General features: G+C 34.8%; 1 protein-coding gene across 9 annotated transcripts in view; it reads left to right on the forward strand.

The window, feature by feature from the left end:
- Nucleotides 1-19,336, forward strand: part of KMT2C (lysine methyltransferase 2C) — a 285,522-nt gene that overhangs the window by 259,972 nt on the left and 6,214 nt on the right. For 8 of the 9 annotated variants that reach the window (XM_072652159.1, XM_072652152.1, XM_072652153.1 and 5 more), the window contains 10 exons: nucleotides 1,257-1,435; nucleotides 1,542-1,684; nucleotides 8,190-8,442; nucleotides 9,381-9,514; nucleotides 10,052-10,159; nucleotides 11,422-12,541; nucleotides 14,562-14,698; nucleotides 16,054-16,196; nucleotides 16,476-16,644; nucleotides 19,213-19,329. In XM_072652159.1, coding sequence (XP_072508260.1) covers nucleotides 1,257-1,435; nucleotides 1,542-1,684; nucleotides 8,190-8,442; nucleotides 9,381-9,514; nucleotides 10,052-10,159; nucleotides 11,422-12,541; nucleotides 14,562-14,698; nucleotides 16,054-16,196; nucleotides 16,476-16,644; nucleotides 19,213-19,329 — 2,503 coding nt within the window. The remainder of the gene's footprint in view (nucleotides 1-1,256; nucleotides 1,436-1,541; nucleotides 1,685-8,189; nucleotides 8,443-9,380; nucleotides 9,515-10,051; nucleotides 10,160-11,421; nucleotides 12,542-14,561; nucleotides 14,699-16,053; nucleotides 16,197-16,475; nucleotides 16,645-19,212; nucleotides 19,330-19,336) is intronic. The other variant, XM_072652155.1, reaches the window with a different exon arrangement.

Genomic DNA, 19,336 nt, shown 5'->3' on the forward strand with positions numbered 1-19,336 from the left:
AGGGTTTTTCAGCATGGGATTGAGTGTGGGGACATGAATGTGTATGTAGGGAATAATCTAGTATCAGAGAAAGACTGAAAATGAGCAAAAGAATGGGGATGAAAGAGGGGTCAGTCTTTTGGAAGAGGAAATAGAATGTGATCTCTTAAATAGGTAGGGGGATTAGTATTGTAAGAAGTAAGGCCACCTTTTCATGTAAGACAGGGGTGAAGAATGAGATAGTAGTATCTAAATGATGGAAGGTAAGAAATAGGGGAGAAGAGGGAGTCATCTGTAATTTCCCTGAATCATCCCTCATAGAACTGTCATCCATGCATCTTCTTAAACTCTTCTTAAATTTTATACATTTTTAAACTCTACCTTCTGGGTAATGAATATCTTTTGTTTATTGATCGTGTAGTATAGTTTTTAGACCTAATCCCTTTTTCTCTTCTTGTTATTAACTATGACCTTAAGGAATTATTATATATTTCTTAGTTTTGAGTTTCATCATATATAAGAGAAATTCAGATTCACCCTATTCTTGATGATATGATCAGTATTTGTTATTGCCATAAACTGTTTTTGTGTGTAGACAAACTAAAATAAATGGAAGAAATCATAGAACAAATCAAAGCATACACACACACACACACACACACACACACACACACACACACACACACACACACACACACACACACACACACACACACACACACACACACACACACACACACACACACACACACACACACACACACACACACACACACACACACACACACACACACACACACACACACACACACACCCACACCCCCCGCATTGTTACAAAGTTCCAAGTCTACCAGAAAAAACTCTTGCATCCTGTGGTCGTTGCTGTGCACAAAGTTCTCCTGATTCTGCTCCTTTCGCTCAGCATCAGATCATATAAGTCCCTCCAGGCCTTTCGGAATTCTTGTTCATCATTTCTTATGCCATAAACTTTCAGGCCCAACTTTAGGTCTGAATGTCTAATAAAGTATCCTTGTGATTACTTGATAGTTACTTGATAAGGTTCTTAATTATATTGTATTGTAAGTTTGCTAGTTTCAATAGAAATTGATTCATTTATTAGTCAAATTCATGTAAAATCTAAAGTTTTCCTATTTCTATCATAATACTGCAATATTTCATAGCAAAAAGAAATAAGAGAAAATTAGTGGGAGCTTTGAGAAATATAAGAAGTCCCTTATTAGTGAAACTACAAATTTTGATTACTCTTTTTCTTTCAGGGTCCAGGATCCTTGTAGTGATAGAGACACTCCTGAAAGTTTTGTTCCTTCTTCTTCTCCCGAAAGTGTGGTAGGAATGGAAGTAAGCAGATATCCAGATCTGTCATTGGTCAAAGAAGAACCTCCAGAACCTGTCCCATCCCCTGTTATTCCAATTTTGCCAAGCAGCAGTGGAAAAGGTAAAACTGATATATGTTACAATTTTTTTCTTAACAGTATAGTGTTAATGTACTTAATTAATTTTTGGATTTTGACAATCATCTTTCACTATATTATTTTTTTAAGGTTCTGAAGCCAGACAGAATGATATAAAAGCTGAGCCTGGTTCAGGCACCCTATTTTTCACATCTCCATTTGGCCCATCCCCCAATGGCCCTAAATCTGGCCTTATATCTGTGGCAATCACTCTACATCCCACAGCTGCTGAGGTAAGGGATAAAATGTCATAACATTTACACATATGTTTATATGCATAAACTATATCTCCTGACTTTCAAATATCAAGATAAAGGTTTTTTATAACATTTAAAATTTGATGAGTGTCATTTTGCAGTTTTTAAAAATTTGGATATTAATATTTAATGCACAGTGGGCCTACTGTGCACACAGATTGAAACATACCTTATTTCTTGCTGTATTTTTCATGTACTTTTTTGTGTTTTTCTTTTGCAACATGGCTAACATGGAATGTGTTTTATATGACTTTACATGTATGATCGATATCAAATTGCTTTGTTTTCTCAAGGAGGGAGACAAATTAGAAGTCAGTTTTTAAAAATGATTGTTAAAATTGTTTTACATGTAATTGGAAAGTAATGAAAAAATAAATATATTTTAAAAAACACTTTGCATCCTTTTTAATATATAAAAATTATTTAAAAGCATTTATTATTTCTTTCTCCCACAGCCCTATCAAAATGAACTAAAAAAAAAAATCTCATTAGTATGTATAATTGAGTAAAACTGCTTTGACCACGTTCAAAAATGTATATTTCTTTCTGCATTGGACAATATCTCATAAGCTTTATATCCCCTACAGTGTGCTCATAATACGTATTCTATGAATATTAGATGATTATATGTGCTAGTTGCCTTGTTTGGTTTTGTAGCCATCCTTTAGTTTCTAGCATATAAGAAATATTTATTTGATAAAGGCTTTTTAGTAGAAGTTAATTAATGGACATTCATCAAGGCACATTAGTAAACAATCAGTTTCATTGGTGTGATATGATCACTATTATGCTGACTTGAGAGTTTATTCCAGAATCTCTTTTATGATCAATGGTACTGGAAATGTGTTTTAGTTTAGCTTATTTAAGATTTATTTATTCTTACATTTTCATTTAACTATCCAACTCCTCCCAATGAATATTAATACTTTATTTTTCTTTGAATACATTTTTAGATTTTCTTCTCTGGGTTCTGAAAAGGATCACTGAATGAGAAATTCTTGATTCTTTACAATGTTCTTAATAGTTTCGTGATCGTTTTGCATTTCTGTCCATCAACCCTCTGTTAGGAGGTGTGTGGCATATCATCTTCAGTCTTTCATACTTGTGGTTTCTCATTGCATTCATCAAACTTTGAAAATCATTCAAAATTTTTTTTCTTTTATATAATAATATGTCATTTTATAAAATGTTCTCTAGTTTTGTTTACTTAACTCTTCATTAATTCAGAGATCTCCCTTTTCTCTGAAACGGTTTCACCATTTCTTATAGCTAATATTCCACTAAATATGTATATAATTTGCTTAGAAAGTAGGTAGCTGACAATTTATTTCCAATTTTGATCTTTTTAGCCTCTTTCTTTGATCTCTTTAGGGTATAGGCCTAGTAGCTGAAGTTGTGGGAGACTTTACCTCAGAGTTTGTTTGAATTTGCATGTAATGATTTATGTAACTATTGATAGCTATGATTTCTTCTTCTGAAAACTGCCTGTTCATATCATTTGACCATTTATCAATTGAGGAATGGCTCTTATTTCTCTAAATTTGGTTCAGTTCCCTATATATTTGTGAAATTAAGCCTTTATCAGAGAAACTTGCTATAAAACTTTTACTTTATTCTGCCTAATTTTGGCTGCATGAGTTTTGTTTGTGCAAAAGCTTTTAAATTTCATATAATCATATTTTACTTCCTGTGAATCCTCTATATTATTTGATCATGAACTCTTCCCTCATCTATAGATTTGACAGGTACATTTCCTCCTAACTTATGATATCAAGGTTCTGCCAAACTGCTTTCCTGTTTGTCAAGCAATTTTTATCAGTTAGTAAATTCTCATCCACAAAGCTTGGACCTTTGTGTTTGTCAAACACTAGCATACTATCATCATTTGCTACTATGTATTGTGTACCTGATCTGTTCCACTGATCCCTCACTCTAGTTTTAGATAGATAATTCTTAACATTTGAAGAAAGGCTCCATATATTCCTATGCTTTCTAGTGTTTGTAATAGAAATGAGTGTTGTGTTTTGTCAAAGGCTTTTTCTGCATCTGTTGATATATAGTCATGTGGTGGGGTCTTAAGGTATTTTTTGGTTGTTTTGCTTTTGTTGTTGATTATGGTCAGTTATGTTACAGTTTTCTGGATAATGAATCAGCCCTGCCTTTCTGGTAGAAATTCTACCTGGTTATAGTGTATGATCTTTGTGATATATTGCTATGATCTCCTTGCTAATATTTTAAATTTTTGCATCAATATTTATTAAAGTAATTGGTTTGTAGTATTCTTTCTCTGGTTTTGCTCTCCCTGACTTAGGTATTATCACTGTATTTGTCCGGTAGAAGGAATTAGGTAGACCTCCTTCTTTACCTTTTTTTTCTAGATAGTTTTTGTAGTATTGGAATTGTTAATTAATATTTGGTAGTTAATTAAATATTTGGTAGAATTCACTTGTGAATCTCTGTGGTCCTGAAGATGTTTTCTTAGGGGTCTCACTGATGACTTGTTCAATTTCTTTTTCTAAGATAAGGTTATTTAAGTATTCTATTTCCTCTTGAAGAGTTTATATTTTTGTAAATGTTCATCCATTTCACTTAAATTTTCAGTTTTACTGATATATAATTGGGCAACGTAACTCTAGATTAATAGCTTTAGTTTTATCTTCATTGGTGATGAATTCCCCTTTTTCATTTTTGATACTAGTAATTTGGTTTTCTCCTTTTTATAATCAAATTAACCAATGGTTTATCTGTTTTATTTTTATTATTTTATTTTTTCTTCATAAAAACTAGCTCCTAGTTAGTTCATTGGTTTAAAAAAAATTTACATTCTATTAATCTCCTTTCATTATCAAGATTTCCATTTCAGTGTCTAATTAGGGATTTTTAATTTGTTCTTTTTCTAGTATTTTTAATTGCACACCCAGTTCATTGGTCTGTTCTTTTATTGATATATATGTTTGGAGATAAGCATTTTTTCATAAATATTGCTTTGGTTGCATCCCACATATTTAGGAATGTTGTCTCGTTGTTGTCATTCTCTTCAATGAAACTGGTGATTGTTCCTGTGATTTGTTCTTTGACCCATTCACTCTTAGTCTCTAATTTTCACTCTGTGCTTCCATAGCCCTTTATTGAATATAATTTCTACTGCATTATGGTCGGAAAGCATGCATTTAACATTTCTGCTTTTTGCATTTGGTTATAAGGTTCTTATGTGCTAATACATGGTCCGTTTTTTGGGGGGGGGTGCAATGTAAAGCTGAGAAAAGTTATATTCCTTTCTTTTCCCATTCAGTCTCCTCAAGAGGTCTATTATATAGTTGTCTAAGCCTGTTCATCTTCTTAACTTCTTTCTTATGTATTTCATGGTTAAATTTATCTAGCTCTGAGAGGAGAAGCATTGAGGGTGCTACCTTTGCTTTTTCTGAGATCATGATTATTACCCCCTTCCTTTTGTCTAAAGTGTAATATATTTTGCTCTAGCCCCTCATTTGAACTTTGTGAGTGTGTTTCTGTTTCAAATGTGTTTCTTGTAAAACAGCATTGTTAGATTCTGGTTCCTAATTTACTGTGCTGTCTGCTTCTGGTTCATTCCATTCACATTCACAGTTATGATTATTAACTGTCCATTTCCCTCCATGCTATTTTCTTCTGTTTATCTTTCTGTTTTTATCCTGTCCTTTTCTAAAGTCTTGCTTCTGACCACTGCCCTGTTTTCCCCTCCTTTTTATAAACCCATCACCAGTACCACCCCCATTTTTCTTATCCCCTTCCTCCCCTATTTACCTGTTGAATGAGATAGATTTCTGTTACCAATTGTGTGTATGTACACGCATACAAATTCACACATATTTCTCCATCTTTTAGCCAATTTTGATGACAGTGACAATAAGGTAGGTTCAAGCATTATCTCACACTGCTATTTTCCTTTTCATTGTAGATCTTCTTGACCTCTTTTATGTGCAGTATTTTTCCCCATTCTTCCTCTCCCTTTTCCCCTTCTCCCAAAGTATCCCTCTTTCTCACCTATCCATTTTTTTACATCATCCCAGCAAAATCATCTCCTGTGTTCTTTCTATGTAGAATCTGACTGCCCCTAATGATAAAGTTCTTAGAAGTCATGTGTATCATCATCCATATAGAAAGGCAGATAGTTGAACCGTATTGAATCCCTTATGATTTCTTTTTCATGTTTACCTTTTTAGGCTTCATTTGAGTTTTGTATTTGAGAGTCAGATTTTCCAATCAGCTCTAGTCTTTTCATTAGGAATGCTTGAAATGCTCTGTTTTGTTAAATATCCATTTTTCTCCCTGAAAGATTGTACTCAGTTTTGCTGGATAGGTTATTCTTGATTGTAATCTCAGCTCCTTTGCCTTCTGAAATATCTTATTCCAAGTATTCTGATCCTTCATTGTGGTAGCTGGGAAATCTTGTATGGTTCTGACTGTGGTAAGCATTTCACATCAGCTTTTTATGCCTTCAGATTGTTGATTGATCAGAACAGGGATTTTTATCCTTTTTTTCTGTCATGGACACTTTGGGCAATCTGGTGAAACCTATGGAACCCTTTTCAGAAGTGTCTGTAAATGTGTAAATGTCACATAGAATTACGAAAGAAACTAATTAACATTGAAACATGGTAAAGCAAAATGTTTACAGCAAACAAGTTTCCTGACCCCAAGTTAAGAGTTTGGGGTTAAAGATTAAAATCACTAAGAAATTAAGGGAAGGATAGATATGAAGATACCTTGTGTGCAGTTATAGTGGCTTCAGTCCTCCCTGGCTGACCATGGTGTTCATTTTGAAAAAAAATTGTTAATATACAAAATAAAGACTGTCAGTATAAATAAAGAAACTCCAACTATCCCTGTTTCTTAGAGAGGGGAATTAATATAAAATCGTCGCTAAGATAAGGAGGCAGAATGATTTCCAAAAAATAGTTTATCCAGCAAATAGATGATCACAAAGCAAAGGGCTATGACAACCAGAGGCAAAATGGGTTTAGAGAATTAGTTTATTTACAGTAAACTATACAGGAAGGTGACAGGAAAAGATCACTCCTTGGAAGTTTTTTAAAAGTTTGATTGACTCCTTCTAACTATTAGATTCTGAGATAATTATAAGCCAAATTATCCTCACAATAGCAGAAACAAACAAAAAAAACCAAAAACACAGTTGAAGCAGAAATGAGCTTGAGAACCCTAAGCCAAATCCTTCTGTCAATTTTGAAGATGAAACCAGCAGTAATAAAATGGATATTCAACAGTATAGATTATACTGCCCTTTTGTGATCATCTCATGTTCTCAGTGACAGTAGTAGAAACGCTGCATTTAGATTCTCCTTACTCAGCACCGGACAGGCTCCCTGAGGAAGTAGTCATATGAATTCAAGAACTGCAAGACCTGACCTAAGGAAGTAATCAATCCTCAATGGGTAGTGACACAATCCAAAGCCTCCTAAGAGAATTGATTTTGAAGGGAGAAAATTTCAAAAAACTTAGGAAAAAATCAAGGGCAGGACCCCCCCCAAAAACAAACAAGAATATATCATCATTTATTAATTCACAGGCTTCCTTTCTCCTATAATCTTAAATTGGAAAATTCTTTGTAGGCGTGGTAGGTATCTGCAGGGACATGTGGACTTTTGTAGGTTACTCTATAACTGATTCTCTTGAATCACACAACTCCATAAGACATATAGAAAGTAAGATTCCTCTTTATTTTTTGTTTGATGATGTGCATCTTAGATGCAGACTTAATGAGATGGGGCCAGTATTGAAGAGGAGGCAGTTGGACTGAACCACATTTGAGTTGTGCAGAATTTCGGTTTTACAAAACTGTTTGCTCCTTTCTCTGGCTTTCTTTTTTAATAGCAATTAATGATACCACTTTGGCTATGAATTTTTGCACAATTATAATTGCAGGTACAAAATGAGAAAATAATTGATGAAAGTAAGCAGGCTATTTGTTGGAAAGAGTGACAAGCAAAAGTCATATCACTGACATTAAGGATATGTATAACTAGGTAAGGGAACCAGTTATATAGACTCAGCAGTACTTCTGTGGAATCACAGAAGGGGTCACAAGTGGAAAAAGTTTTAAAAAGCCCTGATATAGAGTGAAGACTAATAATTGACAGATGGCTCAAAAGCCGCTACAGAAGAGAACCAGATAAAGTTTTGAATGTGTTGGGTAGAGTTCTGGAATATTTTAGAATGATACACAGAAGAATTACACAGAAAAGCATTAACAGATTTGTGTTTTACCCTGGTACAGGGAGAACCGATAGCTGTGTGTTCTTAGATCTATTATAGTGCTGTTAATATTGCTATTTGTCAAATATTTTTTAAAAATTCTGAGACATCATATTAAGTTCCAAATAATGTAACAGGAAGATTTCTTAAAAAACAATGCTATTTTATGACATCCTCTTGTTCATTGTTACCATTGGATAACATCCAGGTATTTACATGTTGTTTTTAGAATATTAGCAGCGTTGTGGCTGCGTTTTCCGATCTTCTTCACGTGCGAATTCCTAACAGTTATGAGGTCAGTAGTGCTCCAGATATTCCTTCCTCTGTGGGTTTGATAAACGGCTCTCGCGTAAACCCTGCCTTGGAATATCGGCAGCAATTACTCCCACATGCTCCTCCACCAGGATCCATGAGCCATGGAAGACTAGTAGCCTCTTACAAACTCAAACAACCAAATATGCCATTTCCTCCAACAAGCAATGGTGAGTTAGTTTATGACATTCTCATTTTTAATTCTTATTCTTTAAGTTAAGATTATAAGTAATATTTGTATACTGTACCAGCGAGGAGGGGATATGTATTTTTCTGTTCTCTAAAAGTATGTGACATGACAATATAAAATAAAATATACTTGTAAGTCTGGTTGGTGTAGCTAGGTGGTGGTACTGTGGATAGAGTACCAAGCCTACAGTCAAGAAAATTCATTTTCCTGAGTTTATGTCTGGCCTCAGCTACTTACTAGCTGTGTGACCCTGAGCAAATCATTTTAACCCTGTTTGACTTAGTTTCCTCTTCTATCAATCGAACTAGAAAAGGAAATGGCAGACCACTCCAGGATCTATGCCAAGAAAATCCTAAATGAGATCACAAAGAATAATAATAGATGAAATGACTGAACAGCAAAATAGTTGAGGAAAAATATTTTAAATAGAAATGATATAGAAAGTCTAATTAACAATTGACATTAAAAAAATCATCTCTTTCATATAAGGTTCTACTGGAAGTGCTATCTTACAACTACAGTGAATCTTTTTATTGTCTTAATGCATAAGCATTTTTTGTACATCTCATTTTCTTTCATTTTTGCTTGCGTGAACTCTATTCCATATGCTACATAAATTAAGAATAACTTGTTGAAAAATAATTGTAATTAGTTTGCATCTGTAATCAAAAGCATTGCTTATTCTATCTGAATTTTCTTTATATTAATAAAATTATGCAACTTTCACATCATTCTTTATATTTACCTAAATTAAATCTCAGCTCTCTGTTACTCTATTAAACTGTATTTCCTCAAATAAGACTTGAAGTGTATATACTTCCTTTAATGTTTATTTGCAATTCCATAGTATATCATTTCACTTGAAGTACATTCATGTCACCAGATGTTTAGTCTCTTAACTAAAGTTTTATTTTTCAGGTCTAGCTGGTTATAAGGATCATAATCAAAATATTACTGATAACTCTGTACTCAGACCACAGTGGTGTTGTCATTGTAAAGTGGTCATTCTTGGTAGTGGTGTTCGGAAATCTTTGAAAGGCTTTCTGAAACAGGTATTTTAAAAGCTATATTGCTTTTTCTCAATTAAAGTAGATGTGCAATATCCCATTTGCACATGCATGCACATACACACGCATGCACACACACACACATGCACACACACACTCTCAAATCAACATTTTATATTTACTTGTGTGAAAAAGTGAATTGCCAACTTTTTATGGTCATCTTAGATTCAAGGCTGGAATGAAATATGAAAAAGGAAAAAATATTTTTGCTGCTCATGTTTCCTCAGTTTATTTTTCTCCATCTACTACATACCTATATTAGTTCTTTGGACTGTAGTTACCTTTTACTTTTAAGTCAAAAGTAAGTCACATTTTCTGTAACAATAGGATACAAAGCACAAATCACTATGACACTTAAACTTAGTTTTCACTGGCACTTTGGCTGGGGGAAATAATAAATCGGAAAAAGGAGGAGAATTTTGAGCTACTTTGACCAAGAGTGTTCAATTTTAGCTCAATGGGTGTTTCTTGAGTGATTTATAATGTTGAATAGCTCACACACCTTTTCTTTTTGATTCTCAGGATTCCCAGGAAAGCTCTGATAGAGGGGAAAAGGACATTGTATTTTGTAGTAATAATTGTTTTGTTCTTTATTCAACAACTGTGCAAGGAAAAAACTCAGAACACAAGGTAACAATTTAAACGTTGAGATGTAGTGGTTTAATGCTATTTGATTTTGTCATAAAGCTGATGAGTTAATTGTATAAAACCTTGAATAACTGTTTAGGGGGAACTGTGATTTCACCTTTACTTAAGTTTGACATATTGATCCATAATTTTATTCCATAACTATTTGTAATATATAATGTAAAATTGAAGGCAAATTCCTCTGCGTTGTAGTTGTTTGAAAATCTGATGCACAGAGTCCAAAAAAAGGGAGGGGACGTATAAATAACTTTTTCAAGATCACATCTCATTCCTAACACTGTCATGGTTGGGACTTGAATCTAACTTTCCTACCTTCTATCCTGGAGGACCTGAAATAATTTTTTGTGATTCTACAAAAAATATTCTTTTGAGAAAGTGAATACTTTTGTATGAGGAAACTTGTACATTTTCTTTCTGTCTCAGCAGAGGAAAATATCTCTACTTTATTTGGTTTTTTATAATGTAGAAACCTGTTAACCTGTTCTAAGATTATGTACTTTGTGAGCATTATTCAGTGTTTACAACCTTGTCATTCTTACCATTCAGCAAACATTTTAAATGCATTGATACATTATGTATTGATAAAACACAATTCCCAGCCAATACCGAAACAAACATCCCTACAAAGTGCATTCTCAAAAATGTTGATTTCAGTAAGGCTTTATTAAGTACCTGCTATGCACAGAATACTGTTAGGTATTGAGGGTATATCACTTTCACGAAGGTTCTCTTTTTGGGGGGAGGAAGGAAGAAAGAGGGTCTTGCTTCTTAACTTTCCTTCTCTTACTTATATGTTTCTGAAGAAAACAGTTAGCAGAAAAGGTACTATGTAAATCCAAAGAATTATTTAAAGCACCTTTAAAAGGGTTATCTCTACTGACAGTATTGTTGATTAGACTTAGTTATATAATAAAATTTATTAGAGTTAATATATAACCTAGAGAAGTTAGTAGGAGGAGAGGCGAAAGTACCATTGAAGTGAGAAGAGATAAAGTAACATTGAACTGAAAGATCAGTCACAAGATCTACCCTAATATCATCGTTGTGGTCAGAGCTTTAACATCTTAGATTGACACTGCTGCCTTTCACCCTTTATTTACTTCCTTTCTCTCTGTATAATTATAAACCTTTATTCTTAGCTAAGTTTAAAAAAATCACTACTATCTGAGTTTTTTGCTGTAAGCATGTTCAAATTTGAACAGTTCCTAAGGTTCTTTCTAAGGTGATTTCTTTTTATTTTACAGGATTTGCTCCCTTCCTTGCCACACTCACCAACAAAAGAGATGCCTCCTAAAGCATTCCATCAATACAATACCAACATCTCCACCTTAGATGTCCATTGTCTCCCACAGCTTCAGGAAAAAGTCTCTCCTCCAGCATCACCTCCCATTAATTTCCCTCCAGCCTTGGAAGCAGCCAAAGTTGAGACAAAGCCAGATGAACTGAAAGTAACAGTAAAATTGAAACCTCGCCTGAGAGCCATCCATAGTGCTTTTGACGATTGTAGGCCACTAAGTAAGAAATGGAAAGGGATGAAATGGAAGAAGTGGAGCATTCATATTGTAATTCCCAAAGGGACTTTCAAACCACCTTGTGACGATGAAATAGATGAGTTTCTGAAAAAACGGGGCACTTCCTTGAAACCTGACCCTGTGCCTAAAGACTATAGGAAGTGTTGCTTCTGTCATGAAGAAGGGGATGGATTAACTGATGGGCCTGCAAGGCTGCTTAATCTTGACTTAGATCTTTGGGTCCATTTGAACTGTGCTCTTTGGTCCACAGAGGTCTATGAGACACAAGCTGGTGCCTTAATAAATGTGGAACTGGCACTTCGGAGGGGCCTACAAATGAAATGTGTGTTCTGTCACAAAATGGGTGCCACTGGTGGCTGTCACAGGTTTAGGTGCACCAACATTTATCACTTTACCTGTGCCATTAAAGCACAATGCATGTTTTTTAAGGACAAAACAATGCTTTGCCCCATGCACAAGCCAAAGGGAACTCATGAGCAAGAATTAAGTTATTTTGCAGTCTTTAGAAGGGTCTACGTCCAACGAGATGAGGTTCGTCAGATAGCTAGCATTGTGCAACGTGGAGAACGTGATCACACTTTCCGAGTAGGAAGCCTCATCTTCCACACAATTGGTCAACTCTTACCACAGCAGATGCAAGCATTCCATTCTTCCAAAGCTCTCTTCCCTGTTGGATATGAAGCCAGCCGATTGTACTGGAGTATGCGGTATGCAAATAGGCGTTGTCGCTATTTATGTTCCATTGAGGAGAAGGATGGGCTTCCCATGTTTGTGATCAAGATTGTGGAGCAAGGCCATGATGATCTTGTTCTTACTGATACCTCTCCTAAAGGTAACATGCAATTATGTGAACTGCATTTTTGTTACAGAATTACTGCAGCTTTTCCATATATTCTCCCTTCTTCCATATTCCTCCCCATTCCAATTTTTTGTTTGGTATTCTAGAGCAACTTTTGATGAGTTGCTAAGAATTACGTTTTGAAATAAAAGATGAAATTCTCTATATCATCTTGATTGGATTATGATACAATTTTTGGAAGACAAACCATGATCCTAATAGATTCGGACGATTCAAGTCAATGTATATTTTAAATTAAAACTTCCAAAAATGATTCTGCCTTCCAAAAATGATTAAATCAGGCCTGCCACGTTATTCACCTTGAAACCTTATATCCCATTTCATAAAATTTCTGTTGTTGGTGTTTCTATATTATGCCTACACATGGGACTCTTTCAGCAGTTGGGTATTATCTGGGGATTAGATCTAAGACATACTTCCCGCACTTTCCTTGGACAGAATTTAGTTGAAAATTAGCACTGGTGGAATCTGCCTTCCAAAATTGATAGTTTGGGGCTACCTGAAATGATTGACTAGAATCAATTTATATCATTTAAGGAAAATTTAGTCACTCTTATGCACTATGGTCAGCCATATTAGAAAAATTAGTTTTGCTCTTAAAGTTAAAAGGAAGGGTTATTACCTTAGAAGCTGTCAGATTCATCTTCCTTCTTTTACAAATGAGGAAACTGAGGTTCACAAAGATTGTTTGCCTATAGTTACAGAGTGACAAAGGCAGAACTAGAACCCAACTTTCTGTACTTAAAAACCATTGAATGCTCTTAAATTGCTCTTTAGGATATACAGGTAACACCTCTTCCCCCTTACTTGAATCCTGGTCTGAGATGTGAAATAGTAAAAACAAAGCTTTCTAATGATAAAGATTTTTACTGTATTTAATAAAAAAGTGGATTGGAGTGAGCTTCTAGTTCAGCATCTGTTGTACTTTATGGAAAACAGGAAGGGAATCAAATCAGAAATGCATTGATGGATACTTAGAAATAAAGGGATCCTCTAGATTCCACTTGGATTTCATTACAGATTCCTATTAAAACTAGAGCTATTAAAGCCTTTGAAGTTCAAAGCTGTTCAGTAATGAACTAGCCACAATGATAGGCAACGTCAAAACAGTATAACTTTGACGTGTTCCCTGTCCTCTAGCTGTTTTCCTTATAATTTGGCTAGGAGAAATTATGCAAGCAGAAAGTCAATGCCAAACTAAATTAGATTAGCTTTTATTAAATTTCTTATGGCTCTGGGACCATGGGCAGAGTTGAGTAGAGAAAATTTGGATAAATTTTTGTCTCTGTCCTTAAACACACACATTCTATAGACTTTCTTACTCCAGCTTTACACTGACCATAGCATCCTCAAGCAGACAGTTGTACCCAACTTGGTCCATGGTCCCAGAACCACAGAAGAAATTTAATAATAGTTCAGTAAATTTAGCTTGGTATTGCCTCTCTCTACTAACAAAACTTTTAGCCAAATTATAAAGCAAATAGTTAGAGGGCAGGGAACATGCCAAAGTTATATTTTTTGACATTGCCTATCATTGTGAATCATTCATTATTGAACAGTGTTGAAATTCAAAGGTTTTAAGATTATTTTACTGCTTTTTCATATGGGTGACATCTTAGATTATTTTATGCTAGTCAAGGGAAAATGACCTGATTTTTAAAAAATAAAATAAAATTTCCAAAAAATGCCCAAATAAAATAATGAGATGAAGTTGGTCACTAGAAGTTATATAAAGGACTTTATGATTTAATTTTGGGATTTAATTTTGATTTGTTATTTCATTTCTGGTTGATTAACATGAACTCTACTCTTTTTATGTACTTAATGATTATTGGTAGTGGATCTATTCAGTGTTAGTAGATTCTTTTTGAAAAATATCTGTTAACAGGTCTTGACTATTCTTTAGTATCTTTTCTTGAGTTCTTTATGTGTTGTTCGTTCATTTTTTGTCACCATAATGTCTGTCACTGTAATTTTTTTCTTTGTCATTTAGGTGTTTGGGATAAAATTCTAGAGCCTGTTGCATGTGTTCGAAAAGAATCTGAAATGCTTCAGCTCTTTCCTGGGTATTTAAAAGGAGAAGATCTATTTGGTTTAACAGTCTCTGCCGTGGCAAGAATAGCTGAATCTGTGAGTGCTTTATTAGTTGTAAAATAGAAATTTTCTTTCATCCTGGAAAATCTCTTTTTTCTTTATTCGCACAAAGTACTTGGGCATTCATTCATATTTTGATTCAACAATCATTTATTAAATGTCTGTCATGAAGCAAGTCTTGTTGTATGGAAAATCAGAAATAGTAAATCTTTGTCCTCATGACTCATAATCTTTGCCATCAACTGATTTACCCTAAAGATGGTGTTAGTTTTGGACATGACTTGTTCATCAGAATTGAATTATTTCCCACACAGTTATGGAATACCATTGCTGAGGCAAAAAGCACACTTTTCAAGGGCAAAAATTTTTGATGTTATAAACTCCCTTGTGGCAAGCAAAAGAATGTCCACGAACAGGCTATTTACTAGAACTGTATAATTTCCCTATTGGATGGCTTGACACTCCATGAATGAACCTGTTTTTATTTTTTTTTTTAAAAAATTAAGGTTATATGAGTTTGTATAATAGAGAGACAGGGTCTGGGAAGTAAAATAAAATAGAAATTCTCTTGAAAGTTACACTTCCCCAAAGTAGTCTGAATATTAACCTCATTATCTGACCTTACATGCTGTAATATTTAAAATGGAAATAAAACTGATATGCAAAAACAGCTAAGAAAGTGAACAGTGTAAACAGTGGGCCTAGGAGACTTAAAATTCCAATGACTTGGCAATAATCTAGAGCTGTTTGTATTGACACATGTATCAGAAGTTGAAGTTGTTTCTCCAGGTCCCTGAGTGATAGATTGTTTTGTAAAGAGAAGCAGGTTCTAAAATCCTATTGGGTTATATGCCTTGCTTGCAATCTCATGAAAAGAGCCCTAACTTTTCCATTTTTAGAGGGAAGTTGGCAGGGTTCACTAAATAATCTCTTTAAAGATCAGTTTGCATATTCATACACAGTGTTGAGTGCCTTGCAAAAATTTGGTCCTTGCTCATCCACTTACTCTACTGTGTGAATTTGAGTTGATCACTCTACTTTATTTTTAAAATAAGTGGGTTGGACTAGATGATTTCTTGGTTCACTTCTGTGATGTGTGATGTATGCATGCAACTTTTAGAAAGAAAACATGCAGCTTAGAAACAAAAACATACACCTTTATTGTTGAAAATGTTCACAAGCAATATTCACGTAGCTGTGCAATGATGTTTTCATAGGAGATTCTAGATCTCTCTTTTGCCGTGCTTGCACTTTTTATTGTATGGGATTAGATCCCTTTCTTGCCATACTTAACAACAAAAGAAACATCCCTTGATGGTGTTGGGGACTAGATATTGTGTAGGATATTTCTCAGCTGTGTTGACTTTAGTTTGTTTCATTCTTGCTTTCAGCTTCCTGGGGTTGAGGCATGTGAAAACTATACCTTCAGATATGGCCGAAATCCTCTCATGGAACTTCCTCTTGCCATTAACCCCACGGGCTGTGCCCGTTCAGAACCTAAAATGAGTACCCATGTCAAGAGGTTTGTGTTAAGGTATTTTGTTTTAACTTCACATAGTACAGCCCAGGGTTTCTAGGTTCTGTAGTGGTTTTCTTGTGCTTTATTTGTCTGCTGCTCACAAACCCTGTTGTCTCTGGCTGTGTATGTGCATGCCCAAAAAAGAAGAACTCTGCTTTGTTGTATTTGCTAATCAGCTTTCAATGTGTGTGTGTCTTACCAGAAAGAATTGGAAAAACAATGTGACTTTGTTCCTTATTCAGAGATGTCTTCAGTTTTCTTTGTATTTTTCTGTTTATATGCCAATGCCTACAGGCCTCACACCTTGAATAGCACCAGCACCTCGAAATCCTTTCAGAGCACCGTCACTGGAGAGTTGAATGCCCCTTATAGTAAACAGTTTGTCCATTCTAAATCCTCTCAGTACCGCAAAATGAAGACTGAATGGAAATCCAATGTGTATTTAGCCCGGTCTAGGATACAGGTGAGCTGAAACTCTTCTCTATGGATGTGTTTTGTGCCCTGCATTAGAAGTTAGATGAAGTTTATATAATGTATGTATGCTAAGAATTTCCCATGACTGTTAGAATAGTTTCTTATATCTATTGTGTCTTGATTTCATTTATTTCTATGCCAAAATAGTTTACTATACATGATAATGTGATGATTAACTGCAGATTCAAGTTATGAGTTAATGTTTAAATTAGGGTGACAGTTTCAAACACCTGAAGGGAGCGCTAGAGTAGAAGCTAGGAGACAGGATGCCATGTAAGTTTCAGTGAATTAGAAGGTTGAACAAAGATCAATTTCTTCATTATTTCCAAATAAGAAAGCCTCTCTGAAAACAGGATAATATAGACTAATTTTCTCATTCTCTTGGTTGATTGAAATTGTCTTAATTTTATAATCCTGAAAGATGTCACTTATTTTAGATACTGTACCAAGTTCACTTGGTATGTAAGACAAATGGATTAAAAACAGAAAATTCGCTCCTCACTCATCCATAGAATCAGAGCCCATGGAATCTTAAGAGTTGAGCCATAATTAGAAACCTCTATTTCCACCCTGAATTATTCATCCTGCCATATGATTAGCTTCTGGATAAACTTGTAGAGTAATGCTGAAAAATAATCTTTGCAAGGAGAAAATATACAGCAGTGATTTTTTTTAAAAAAAGAATCTCCTTTCTCCTCCAAAGACTATGAAAACCAAGATTAATAGATAAGTTCCACAGTAATTTTTCATGGTATTCACCACTCAGGTGCAACCATAATTGAACTAGGATAAAGTACATATTTTAAAGAGACAAAGGATAAGATGAAGTCCGTTTAAAAGAGTGTTATCACTACCTTGCCAATCTTGCACAAGAAAACTCAGTCCATATGAAAAACCTGTTTTCTTAACTATATCAATACTAACAGTTTCTCTTTCCCTCCCAGTTTGATTTCTGTTTTTTTTCTTTTGTTCATTAAAAGGGCAACTCCCTTATTACTACCTCAAAAGGCCTAGCCTGAAAAGGCCAAGGTCTCCCATTGCATCCTGGGCCATCTCCAGTCATCCTGATGAGTATCTGGTCACTGGATCCAGATGGCTCAGGAGAAGAAAGTGAGGTTGGTGACCTGCACATTCCTCCCTCACTCAACACAAGTCATTGTCATCATTTCTCTGATGTCATGGTCTTCTTCGAAAACAAAAGGACAAACACAACCATCATAGGCTAATAGCCGTTTCGCTGAAGATCCTTCCAAGACTGAATTCTTTTCACTAAGTAGAATTTAATCTTCCTCTTCTTGCTATTCCTTCTCTAGGCCAGTAAAGTGCAGCCAAACCAAACTGGGAGCACTATTTGAAGCTGCAGATTTTCTAACAAGGATATTCCCCCTTTGTTGAAATTGCCCTGAAACCTTTGCTTTAAGGTCTTCCTTTCCACCCAAGCAGTAGTAACTGAAATAATAGCTGCTCCTGTATTTAGGCCATTAGCTCATTCTACTTCCTCTTGATGTATTTACATGGTCATCTTAGATATAGTGCTACATGGAAGCAAGATAAACATGGTAATTAATCATGAAAAACTGAAATAGTTTTATATACATTTTCCTTAAGATCAGGTCTCATCATGTCACTCCTCTACTCTGTAAATTCCAAGGACTTGCTATTGCCTCTAGACCAAACTCCTCTTTAGAAAAAACACTTTACACCTGGCCCTCCCATATTTTTCCTGCCTTCTTTGCATCTTACTCCCACTTCGACAATCCAACCAAACTGCCCTTCTCCTTTTTTCCGTTTCTTTTTTTTTTTTGCCATATGCAGCAGTCCACACGCCCCATTTTCATGCCTTTACACTGGAAGTCTCCAGTGCTTAGAATGCACTGCTAATTTTGATCTCATTGAATCCCCCTCTTCCTTTAAGATACAGCTCAGGCACCATCTTCTGTATGAAACATTTCTTGATCCCCTCAACTTTTAGGGCCTTCTCTTTCAAACAGCTTTGTATTTATTCTCTATTCTCTGTGTATCTATATTCTTCTGGTCCTCCATTAGAATATAAACCACTTGCATGTAAGGATTTTGTAATCATGGTACTTGACACATAGGATAGTAGATGCTTAATAAATACTTGATTGCTTAAAAATAACCCCTCTCAGGTCAGGATTCATTTTGTAATTTGGACTATTTTAAATCTAAGATTGATAGCAATGAAGATCAAAAGCTTCTCTAGGAATCCATAGTGTAGGCATAACTTTAAGCAATCCTGCTGAAGACTTAGAATACTATCTACAAAAAAAGAAAGTGAATTCATTAGGATGTGAAGGGACAAAATCAAGGTAAAGATGGTGGAATGTAGAAAGATTATATACAGATTGTGAAGGTTTTAGAACTATATGGTGAAAGTGAGTTCATAAATTTCAAACTATAGCATATACAGTGAAAAAACTATTAAGAGTCTAGTTGATATCTTAGGTGTGGTGTTTGGTGGTTTGGGGGGTTTTTTTTTTAAACATATAATTGGTGTTCTTGATGCAGTTCTGAATTTCATGTTTTCTTTTTACAGGGACTAGGCTTATATGCTGCTAGAGACATTGAAAAGCACACCATGGTCATTGAATACATTGGAACCATCATCCGAAATGAAGTAGCAAACAGAAAAGAAAAACTTTATGAGTCTCAGGTTGGTA

The sequence above is a fragment of the Notamacropus eugenii genome, chromosome 3 (assembly GCF_028372415.1).
Source record: "Notamacropus eugenii isolate mMacEug1 chromosome 3, mMacEug1.pri_v2, whole genome shotgun sequence".
NCBI lineage: Eukaryota > Metazoa > Chordata > Mammalia > Diprotodontia > Macropodidae > Notamacropus > Notamacropus eugenii.